Genomic DNA, 12326 nt, shown 5'->3' with positions numbered 1-12326 from the left:
CTGGTTTAACAGTTGCAGGGACCCCGTGATGACAATCAGAAAGTGCCTCATCTTCTATCGGGTTTAAGGATTCACTCGTGAATATAAATTCAAATCCAAGCAATGAACTGAGATTCTTTTCCGGAACTGCGACCGTGCACTAGCAGAGGGGATTACAAACTGCAACTTCTGCAGAAGCCGATCATTGCGAGTTGAAGCAACTGCAGCAAAATCTTGTTCGTCCACTGAAGGACTCTACCTCAGCGCCTGTACTTCAGTCAGTCAGCAGCCAGCGTTGTGGAGAAAGGCTCTATAAATAGACATTCGGCGTCCTCCCCCATTCAGAACCACACACTTGGTTCCAGTAGCTCGATAAATTAGAGTAGCCTGTACAGCACTTCCAACAGTCAGTCTAATACTGCTCCCTAATGTACACATGGATGGAGGGCGATGCGGTGAAAACGATACAACTATTACCGCTCAATGGCGAAACGAGGGCTGGCCTTTAACAAGGAGGGAAAAAAAAAGCCCCGAGTGATCAATAGTTGGCCGTCTGCTGTGAAACTGCTGCAGTGCTTTCCCGAGTAATACCCAAAAGGGACTGGTGTGGATTAACATGTAAAAGGGGCAAAGCCAGATGTCAGATGAGCTTTACAGGAAGAGCCAGGGCTGGGGGTTCTGCAAGAGCTGCAGGAGGATGCTGCGACAAGTCGTGCACTCAGGGCTGAAGGGATGTTTCTACTGGTTGGGATTATTCGTGAGCAGGCACCCCGTCTTCTTCCTGACAGTCCCCTCCATCCTCTCCATCCTGTTCGGGGCGACCTTCCTTAATAAATTTCAGCGGGAAACTGACCTGGAGTTGCTGGTGGCGCCCAAGCACAGCCTGGCCAAGATCGAGAGGACCCTGGTGAACAGCCTGTTCTCCATCAACCAGTCCAAGAACAGCCTGTACTCGGACCTGCATACGCCGGGCAGATACGGCCGGGTGGTACTCACTTCCCTTCCTGGGGCTGACATCCTGGAGAGAGCCGATCAGATTCTGCAAATGCACAAAGCCGTGCTGGAGATGCGAGTGAACGGCTCCGGCTTCAGCTATTCTTTCTCTCATATCTGTATGTTGCGGAACAGCGATAAGAGGTGCCTGTTTGACGATATCATCGAAGTATTGGAGGATCTTAGTCAAGCCGCACTGTCTAATAATACCGCACCGAGGAAATCACTGCGCTATCCTAATACTAAATTAAAGGTGAACCCTAACGTTCATTCTCTTTTGTGTGTATCTGTGTGTGTGTGGAGATTGTCGTTCCAAACAGCTATTGTTTTAAATCCTTCATTCCCTCCCTCTCTCCCATTTCGATACCGCTGCTTTATACTGAAGCTGGTTGGAAGCGAGTCCTGCTCACACCACGGGGGCTTTCCCATTGCTTCATTTATAGACAGCAAATAAAAAAATCAGGAGATGCCTTGGTTACTTTTCAGCCACAGAATTAAGCGAAAAAACAAAACCCCTCCGTAATTGATTCCCAACCAATTTTCAAGTAATTCAGACCGGCATAAAGTGTAAACTGTTCGGGAAGTTGGCAACACTTTTCAGTATTTTATGTCTCAAGATCAATATTGGGTATTGTGCTAACCCACGGCACTTTCAAGATACGAGACTAATGTAGGTGCTCATATTCAGAGGTGCCTTTTTTTTATTCAGGCAGCTGAATGATGAGGTGCAGAAACGGATTTGTCTTGTCTGTCAAAATAAAAGAATTGCAATATCGATTTTTTAAAAATGACTTCGAATCCATCCCACGAATATAGAGTTTCATTCCCAGTTCGCTGGTCAACAATCTAAGTATTCTTTCCTTAAAATTCAGAGGCGTGTGTTTATATTATGTGGGGTGCAAGTCAATGATTTTCTTTCATTCACCAGAACTTAATAGTCCTGAACTTTGAGGACCATGCTCCGTCTGTTCCTCGTAGCCTGTCACAGAGATCAGTACAGGACTAGCATGTGCAAGCATTCCCAGGACAGCTGCAAGGTCCTTATGCAGCTGCAATGCAGGAAGTTTAAAAGTGCCTTTTAAAGTATTGGCTTGTGATAATTGCCCTCCTTCCTGTTAATATTATGGTAATCGGAACATGATCAAAAATAATTATTAGTGGAATAATGCTTTCACAGAAATTTATCTTCAATGTAATGTAAGGAACAACATAGAAGACGTAATTAATCGAGATCTCTGTACCTACGCTCAGAACTCAGGTTGGAGAAGTTGAATTGTGCAATTGTCATGAATTCAAATTGGCACCTCTTCAACTGTTGCCATATTCCTTTGCAAAAGATGTAAGAATGGAAGTTGGTTATTTAGGAAAAGTATATGCAAAATGTACTGGTTTATTGAAAGTATATGATGCAAGAGAGAAATTTATACTTCAAGAGTTGCACTGTTGTCATTTGTTATTTAATGATAGCTCAGATTGAAAATGGTCATGAATGTGTTAAACAATTCCTAAAGAATCACATTAGATTGCAGGTTTTGTATTTTTTGACAAGATTGGTGTTGATACAATATTTATGTTGAGACTTTTCATTTTATGTTTAATGTTATGCTATACACAGTGAAATCATTTCAGGTTAACACTAATTGCCTACATTGAGATGGCATCTAAGCATGCTTGGAGGAGAGTTACTTAGTTTGAACTTTTTCAGTTAGGATGTTAAAACCAGCCTAATGCTATTTGAAAAAGACCCAGGACATAAGCCTACAATGATTGAAAATAAGAGGCGCCTGCCTTTATTGGTGGCTTAAGCAACATGATAAAGGAGCTAACTCATTAGAAACCATGATCCCCTATTATATTACATACAGTTTTTAACAGTTGTAGCCTGAACAGAAGTCATGCTAAAAAAAAACAAAATTACGTGGAGGGACTATTGGGTGTTATCCTGAAATGCTTGAAAGAACTAATAAAAGTCTTTTTGTGCTGTGTGCATGAAATTGTTATTGCGCATCTTGCTAGTAGGTGAATGTGTCATTGAGCAGAGTTTTTTTGTGTTATGTGAAGCTGCTGTGAGGAATATTTTTCCTGTGCATGAATTAGCAGTAGGTATGTCTTGCTTACATGATTGCTTATAAGTTTCATTTAGCTGTTATCTAAAATGTTACAGATTTAAAAAAGTTATCTTTCTTCACTTGAAATGCTTCATTACCACTAAAAGTGCAAAGGTGGGAGGAATGCACATATCTATGAAAAGATGCATATGTTGGAGTGAATTAAATTAATGTAATTCAGATGATAATTAAGGCAACAACAAATTATGTTTATATAGCAAGGTGCTTTGAAGAGTCATACACATAAAAATGGACACTGAGCCATATTTAGAGAGACAAGGGGTGGTTTGGTCAAAGGGATATGTTTTAAGGAGCATCTTAAAGGAAAAAAGACACAGGGAGGCAGGGAGATTTTGGGAGGAAGTTTCACAGTTTAGGGCCTTGTCAATTGAAGATAATGCACCAATGGTATCCTCTTAAAATCGGGATGCTGAAGATGTAAGAATTGAAAGAGTGCAGAAATGTTGCTGGGTTGCAAGGAAATTAAGTAGTCAAAAAGAATGGGTCCATCGAGCAATGTGAAGAACAAGGACGAGAATATTAAAACAGTTTATCAAGGAGCCAGTCCAGGCCAGTGTGCACAGAATTGACAGCTACATGGGATTTAATTCAACCATAACAGCATGGTTTTGGATGATTTCATGTTTACTGAGGGTCAACATGACAGGTTGGCCAGGGTACATTGGAATAGTCAAACTAGATGTATGAAAGACAGTAAAGAAATAATATACATCAAATCAAAATATCAATAAAATAAAGGCATGTAGCACACATATAAAAAAAATCACCTGAGTTGTGTTAAATAATTTAATGAGCAGTAGACAGAGGTGTGGAATTACACCAAGTTAAAAAGAAACATAAATTGTTACCAGAAGCAGTGGTCTTATTCAAGAAACAGTAGATATGTTGTCCACAGATCATTTTCACTAACAACAGTTTTAACGAGTGAATGAAAATGGCAGATACATTTCAAAATTAGCTGCATATGACTACAATTAACTCATTACATTTTATTTTCCTGGAAGACTGAATTTAAACAGTAATTGTGATGATAGCACTGATTTATAGTGCTAATAAGTGACATTGAACTCTCTGGCATGAGGGAGATGAATTAATATGAATAGAGGAGACACAAAAATGTATCAAGAACATCTTTTTTCTTTAATTATTTTTCTCAGTGCCAGGAGCAAGACTTGCTCCAAGACAGATGACCCAACTACATGTATCATTCTGTGTTTAAACCACAGGAACAAGAGAATAGGAATAAACTGTAAGATATTCGGAAATCAACTGTATTGTCCTTAACCTGTTTCATCATGGCCAACTGCACCATCCGCCTTCAGTGGCCTTCCTGATTTTTTTCTATCTGATCATAACTGAGGCACATTTTGCTGCGGTTTCTTCATTCCACCATTGTGTTGTCAGCTCCCGAGGTTTCATGTTTAGCCACCATCTCTTCATCTAATTCTGTCCATTGGCAAACTGTCTGTAGATGTGGAGTCAAGGTCTACATGCATTCTCATATCATTCAACTATCTAAACTCATGGACATCTTTTACACTGTAAGACAGCTTGTATCATAGACTGTCTTGGATAAGCTGCAATTTCGGGTGGCACAGTAATTCCCTTACAGTGCCAGGAAGCCAGGTTTGATTCCAGCCTTGGGTGACTGTCTGTGTGGAGTTTGCACATTCTCCCCATGTCTGTGTGGGTTTCCTCCGGGTGCTGCAGTTTCTTCCCACAATCCAAAGATGTACAGGTTAGTTGAATTGGCCATGCTAAATTGTCCACAGTGTTCAGAGATGTATAGGTTGAATGCATTAGTAAGGGGTTAAGTGTAAGGGAATGGGTCTGAGTGGGTCACTCTTTAGAGGGTCAGTGTGAACGTGTTGGGCTGAAGGGCCTGTTCCCTTCAGCCAAGCAATCAGAAGACAGAAGCAATTGCCTGGGTCCCTAAAATCAAGTTCTGTGTAATTGTAACTCAATTACCTGCGTAAATCATACTGGTGATAGGCTTGCAACTTAGAGCTTCCACTCATGCAAGTAAATGCTAGATACACCATTATTATTCAACCACTAGTCAGATAATCTCCCACAACATTCTGCGCTGTCAACTAGATTCCTGATGAAGGGCTTTTGCCCGAAACGTCGCTTTCGCTGCATTTTGGATGCTGCCTGAACTTCTATGCTCTTCCAGCACCACTAATCCAGAATTTGGTTTCCAGCATCTGCAGTCATTGCTTTTACCTCGTAATTGTCACTTCCTTACTATCTCAGAAGTCCTCATGCTATTTTCTGTCTCTCCTTTCATGTTTCCATTTCTTCTTAAATTTCTTTGTTGTTTCTTCTTAACTCTCTCTTTTGTTTCTCTGTCCAGTTCTTTTTTAACTCGGCTTTCAGCTGAAAGATGATAGTTGGGTGATAAAGAAAATAAACACCAAACCAGTGTCTTAAGTTAAGCAAAATGTTACAGAATGCTTTAAACATGCAGCAATTTGAATATTGTGGTACCTCTCAAATTTACGTGATCCTTTTGTTGATTGACCCTTGAATTTTCCATTACAAATCCACATGGCAATGCCTTCTTCACTTTTATTATACTCCCATCTGTTCCTCTTTCACTGATCAACTTGTCCATCCAACCTTTGAAACATCCAATCCCTTGGTCCAATGCAGCCAATTTGCTATTGTCACTTTATTGCAACCAGTTGCTTCCTCCAAGAAGCCAGAAGTCCCTTTTCCCCAAACAATTTTGCTCCTTTTGCCATTATATCATCATATAGAAATGAATTTTGTGATTATCCCATATTTTTCAGACTTCAAAATTTTGCATTTCATGTTCTTGGCTTACAAGTCACCCTTCATTTTCGGAGTGACATATTATCCCTGCCTTCAAAGCCAGCCTCATGTTTACACTCCACAATTGGTGTTTTTCTTTATGGCATGTTAAAACTTAGTGCAGGAATAATGGAAGCGAGATTTTACACACACACACACACACACACACACACACACACACACACACACACACACACACACACACACACACACACACTCCATGTAGTAATACCAAAAAGGCAATCACTCATTTCTCTATTTTGGTGACATTGTCTTGAAACTTCAAAGGCTAACTTAGATCTCTATACCTTTGTTGTGGCTCTCTATACAATTTGGTGTACTTTTTTTGTTTGGGGGAATGTATGTGTCACTGGCTAGTGATTTATTCATTGCCTATGCTTAATTGTCCAGAGGGAAGGCCAAATGTTGGCTGATTTCCTTTTTAGTTACCCAGGTTAACTAAGACAATTAACATGGTCAGCAGTTAGTCCCGATTTAATTGAATTCAGATTTCACCATCTGAAGTGGTGAGATTCAAGCCTCGGAGCATTGTCTTGGGGTTCTGGTTCACTTATCTAGTGACTTTACCACTTGTTCATTGCCTGCTCCCCATGTATTCTTCTCACAGTGATTTCCTGATTAATAGTGTGAACTGAAATTATTTTTTCCCTTGAAAGGCATCCTAAATGACATTATCTCAAACCCAAAGCCAACAGTAGTGTTATCTGGATTGAAATTGTGTTTGTTTAATCACTTCAAATTAATATTAAACACTTTTCCATACAAATGCAAATCAGCACATTGTGTATTTTCAATGTTTTCTATTTTTATTATTTTGGCACAGGATGAGAAATTACTCTTGATTATCACAGTGTACAGTATTGCTTCAACTCACAGTACCTGGATCTGGATTAGATTTGCTTTGGATTTAGTTCCAAGTCTTTTCTATAAGTGAACAATGTAGTTCGTAGTTCACCTTTATTGTCCAATATTTATTGTCAAATTGTGAGCTGAAAAGAATACTGTCCTTTTATATGACCTCATGTAGCAGAGAGGAGTAAGTACAACAAATTTCAACTTGTTTTGTAACAGTCTTTTTAGCGTGGAAATTAACCAATCTGGACAGATTATCCCTATTATGAGTTAAATAAACTTAACAGATTAAAGTTCTTCATGAATCCACTTAGCGCAGTGCAAGAATTTTCTTTTGCTAAACTGAATTATTTACCAACTCTCACAAATTGTTCTTGAGAAGCATGGTTCTTTTTTCCTCGAGCTGAATAGACAGACCGGCACTTGAACTCAATCTCACTGGCCATCCCTTTCCCCATTGTATTTATTTTAATTATTTTATGGAATATTGGCATCTTTGGAAAGGCCAGCGTTTGTTGCCCACTTTGATAGCAAAAACAAGAAGGCAGATTGTTATCTGAATTGCTATAAGTTGAAAGAGGGGTGTACAATGAGATTTGGGTGTCCTCGTCCACCAGTTGCTGAAGAGAAGCATGCAGCTGTAGTAGATGGTGAAGAAGGTAAATGGTATGTTGGCAAACATAGTGAGAGGATTCATGTACAGAAGAAGGGATGTTTTGCTGCAGTTACTGAGACAACACCTGAAATACTGTGTACACTCTCAATCATCTTACCTGAGGAAGGATGTTTTTGCTATGGAAGGAGTGCAACAAAGGTTTACCAGACTGGTTTCTGAGAGGGCAGGAATGATGAATGAGAAGACATTGAATCAGTTAAGTGTTCGCTGGAATGAAGAAGTAAAAAGGTAGGTTTCATAGAAACCTATAAAATTCTAACAGGATAGATACCAGAAGGATGTTTCTAATGGCAGGAGAGTCCAGAAATCAGGGTTCATCGTCTAAGGTATAACATTTAGGACTGAGATGAGGAGAAATATATTCATCCAGGAAGTCGTGAGGCTGTGGAACCTACTATGACAGAAAACAGTCAAGGCCAAATCATTGTATGATTTCAAGAAGGTTTCGGATATAGCTCTTAGGATTAAAGGGATCAAAGGATGTGAGTGGGAAGCAGCAACAAGTTATTGAGTTGGTTGATCAGCCATGATTGTAATGAATGGTGGAGCAGGCACAAAGAGCCAAATGGCCTACTCCTGTTCCTATTTTCTAAATTTCTATGGTCATCCCCAATTGGCCTTGAATAAACTGTATGATGGGCATTTCACTTCAGATATCAACCATGTTACAGTGGGTCAGAATTCAAATGTAGCACAAACAAAAGATTTTCTTCTACAAGCAGTATAAGTGAACCAGATGGGTTTTTATAACTGCAGATAATTGTGACATGGTGACCATTACTGAAACTAGGTTTTAATTCAAAATTTTATTACTTGCATATAAATTCGACCAACTGCCATGGTAGGATTGTATTCCATGTACCCAGAACATTAGCTTGAGTCTCAGGATTGCACTTCTAGTGACATAATCACTGTGCCATAGGCTCCCCCAAAGGAGTTGTTAGTTATATTGCCAATAAAAGGAATAGCCACAGTACCAGGAGTGGGTTCTGCATGTCAACACTTACTGCGTTCATATGACTGCAACTATCAAAACAAACCATGTACGAATTATGATTGTCATTGTTGAAAAGTGTAATAGCTTCACCACTGTCTCCAACTAATTGCTATAATAATTTATATGATGAGAGCCTCATTACAATTTGGAAGATATTAGGACAGCTGGTTCGGTCTTGTTCCAGCAGGTCCATCACTTAAATAAACTACTGAAATTCAGTTTTAGAAAGCTTTTAATTTTCCTCAGAAAATCTGTCTCAGGCATGGCCAGTTGTTGTCTAATAATAGAATTGCATTGATATAGTGTTTTCACGACTTCAGAACATCCTTAGGGATGTCACAGCTATTTTTGAAGTGTAGACACTGTTGGAATAAAGAAATATGCAATCAACTTTCAGACAGAAAATTCTTAATAGATAAATATCTGTATAATAGGGAAGAAATTGATGCTTGCTGCATCTGTTTATTGGAGTAAAACAAGTATAAAATAGAACAATGTAAATCTCAAATATTTTGCATCAGAAAGATGCATGAAAAATATCAGATCAAAAATTAAGCAAGATAAATTTTCAGGCATCTGGTTTCAGCTGTTTAAAGCAGTGACTAAACCCCATGTTTAAGCCAGTGAGAGTCTGAACCACTTGTGAACTTGTACCAGAAATTGAACTCACCCCAGTTCTGATTCATTCAGGTTGTTGGGACATGGTCAAACCAGCAACTGCCTCTGAAAAATATGCAAATTACATTTCTTTTTTTTCAAATCACTGCAGCTTCTGGAGAAGCAAGAATATTCTTTATGGCTCCAGACTACCTTGACCAGCTGCTATTGTCTTCCCTGCCACATGGGCCCATCAAAGAGCCAACAACCTCAAACTCTGAATCGTATACTCTTGTCAGAGCATTCCTTGTGAAAATACAATAGGCACTAATAGCTCACCTCAGTTGTTTAGATAAGGCCAGAATATTAACTTCATTCTATCTTTAAGCCTTCATCATTTGGTTCTAATATTTTTAATAATTTTAGTAAATTGGTAGTGAAGCTTGGTAGGGATGTTACAGTTAATGTACATTTGGATTTTGAAAAGGCATTTGACCCATTACCAAAAGGTTGGCCTAGCCAAACTAATGCCCATGGGTTAGATTAGATTAGACTTACAGTGTGGAAACAGGCCCTTCGGCCCAACAAGTCCACACCGACCCGCCGAAGCGCAACCCACCCATACCCCTACATTTACCCCTTACCTAACACTACGGGCAATTTAGCTTGGCCAATTCACCTGACCCGCACATCTTTGGACTGTGGGAGGAAACCGGAGCACCCGGAGGAAACCCACGCAGACACGGGGAGAACGTGCAAACTCCACACAGTCAGTCGCCTGAGTCGGGAATTGAACCCGGGTCTACAGGCGCTGTGAGGCAGCAGTGCTAACCACTGTGCCACCGTGCCGCCCGTTACCGTTAGGAGTGACACCGTTAGGAGTGACAGAAGGCAAAATGTTGTAGTGAATGTCTGTTTCTCATACTAGAGGAAAGTATACAGCTGTCTGCCCATATTTATAACTTGGATTTGAGTATAGGACAAAGTTTAAATCTTTGAAAAGGAAACTAAACTCGTAAGCAATGAGGCAGATACTAACAAACTTCAGGATGGCATAGTTTGGTAAAAACTGAGCAGATGCTTGGCAGATGCAAATTTATGTAGAAATGAAGAAATACATAGGAAGGGCGTGAAGAGGTAATATGAATGAAATGCTACAATTTTAAAGGGGATACAAGAACAGAGAAAACAGAAAACAAATTTTGAAGATGACTGAACAAATTTAAATGATTGTCACAAATGCATATGAAATCCCTGGCTTCAGCAAATAGATGGATCTATCACAAGAGGAAAAATGTTATATTCCAACCTTTATAAAACACTACTTAGGCGTCAGCTGGCATGTTTTGTTCAATTCTGGATGCCATACTTCAGACAAGACGTGATACTTTATAGAGGGTGCAGACGGGATTTACTAGTATTGTGCTGGGAGGAGGATCTTCAGTTAATTGGAGAAGCTGATTTTCTCCTTTGAGCAGAGAAATGATAAGGAGCTATCTGACGATGGTATTCAAAATCATGAATGCTTTTGCCAAGAGTCAATGAAGAGAAACTTTGCAGGTGGCAGTGAGGTCAATAACCACAGAAAATGATTTGCACAAGGTAAGAAAATAAAGATGTTATGGAATCTCTACAGTGTGGTAACAATCAAACTGTGTGGCACTGGAAAAGCACAGCAGGTCAGGCAGCATCCGAGGAGCAAGGGTGTCGCTGTTTCGGGCATAAGCCCTCCATCGGAAGCTGGCAATTTGGTCCATCAACACCACACCACCCCTCTGAAGAGCATCCCACCCAGACCAACCCCTCATCCTATCCCTCTAACTCTGAATTTCCCATTGCTAATCCACTTAATGATAAAGCAGTTTTTGTACAATGGTTGTTATGATCTGATACCTTCTACACAGATGTAAAAGACCCAATGACAGTATTTAAAGAGGAACTTAACACTCTTAGTTTTCTATATCCATGGCATCATTGATTCAGAGTCATTGAGCATACCAACAGACTATTTATCTCATCAGGGCTGTACCAGTTCTTTGTCAAATTATCCAATTAATCTCACCTCCCTATTTTTTTCTGATTGCCCTGTAATTTGTTTCCTTGCAATTATTTGTCCAGTTCGCTTTTGAATGTTACTATTGAACCCGTTCCTTCTACGTGTGCAAGTTGCTTAATGGTATGTTTACCTTGTACCATAAAATAAGAGCTCACACATACATTACCTCCCAACTTTCACGGGTCTCTTTAGCTGATGTACTTACATCATAGAGTTATAGAAGCATACTGCATTGAAAAAAGCGCTATGGCCCATTGAGTCTGTGCCAATCAAAAACAGTCATTATTCTAATCCAATTTTCCAGCTCTTGGCCCATAGTAATGTATGGCATCACAGGTACACATCTAAATAGGTTTCTGCCTCTATCATCCTTACAGACAATGACACCCACTATCCTCTATGTGAAAATGCTTTCCAGCACATCCCCTCTAAAGCTTTTGTCCCTTATCTTAAATCTATGCCCTCTGGCCATTCATTCCTCCATCAAGCAGAAACGTTTTTACCCCATTAACTCTATCTATGCCTATTATAATTTTATACATCTCAGTCATGTCCTGTCCTCCCCAGTCTCCTCTGTACCAAGGTAAAAACCCCAGTCTACCCAATCTTTCTTCAAAACTAAAATTCTCCAGCTCAGGCAACATTCTGCTAAATTTCCTCTGCATCATATCACATCCATCCTATAATGCGAATTTCACCTCTGATACTATGTGATATTTTCCAATGCTGTTTCCCACATAATTCCTTTGAATTACATTCTTACCTTTCAAGCTTATTTGTCAGGGCCGCATTGGTTGAATTTGCCTGTTCTCAGTTACACATGTTCAGAATTGTTCACTGGGGCTATTGATAAGCATTTTACAACTGATTCTCTAATCAAACCTTTCCATTGAACCAGAGGATTATTTACTAAAGTAATTTCTTTTGTACCTTCATACACTAATTAACCTTTGCACTTTGGCAGTGTCTTAACTAGTCAAGGTTAAATGAAAAACTTGACACGTCATATAGTACAGTTGTTTTTTAAGTCTAAATTTGGTTGCTCTTGCATTATTCTGAATGCATCACTTGACCTTGGCTCCTAGGCACAAGCTCAGTACAACTATCATAACCTAAGAATAATAAATCCACTAGATTAATTCTAGAGAGACAAAGCTTATAACACTAGCTTAATCCTCTACCTATTTCAAGCTGATATGCAGAAATAAA

The 12326-nt window shown here is 39.5% G+C and overlaps 1 protein-coding gene across 1 annotated transcript in view; it reads left to right on the top strand.

The window, feature by feature from the left end:
* The first annotated feature begins 676 nt into the window (after positions 1-676).
* Positions 677-12326, top strand: part of ptchd4 (patched domain containing 4) — an 89753-nt gene continuing 78103 nt past the window's right edge. The window contains exon 1 of the mRNA XM_060821236.1: positions 677-1225. Coding sequence (XP_060677219.1) covers positions 677-1225 — 549 coding nt within the window. The remainder of the gene's footprint in view (positions 1226-12326) is intronic.

The sequence above is a fragment of the Hemiscyllium ocellatum genome, chromosome 3 (genome assembly GCF_020745735.1).
Source record: "Hemiscyllium ocellatum isolate sHemOce1 chromosome 3, sHemOce1.pat.X.cur, whole genome shotgun sequence".
Lineage (NCBI taxonomy): Eukaryota > Metazoa > Chordata > Chondrichthyes > Orectolobiformes > Hemiscylliidae > Hemiscyllium > Hemiscyllium ocellatum.
This window is presented reverse-complemented; position numbering and strand designations above follow the sequence as displayed.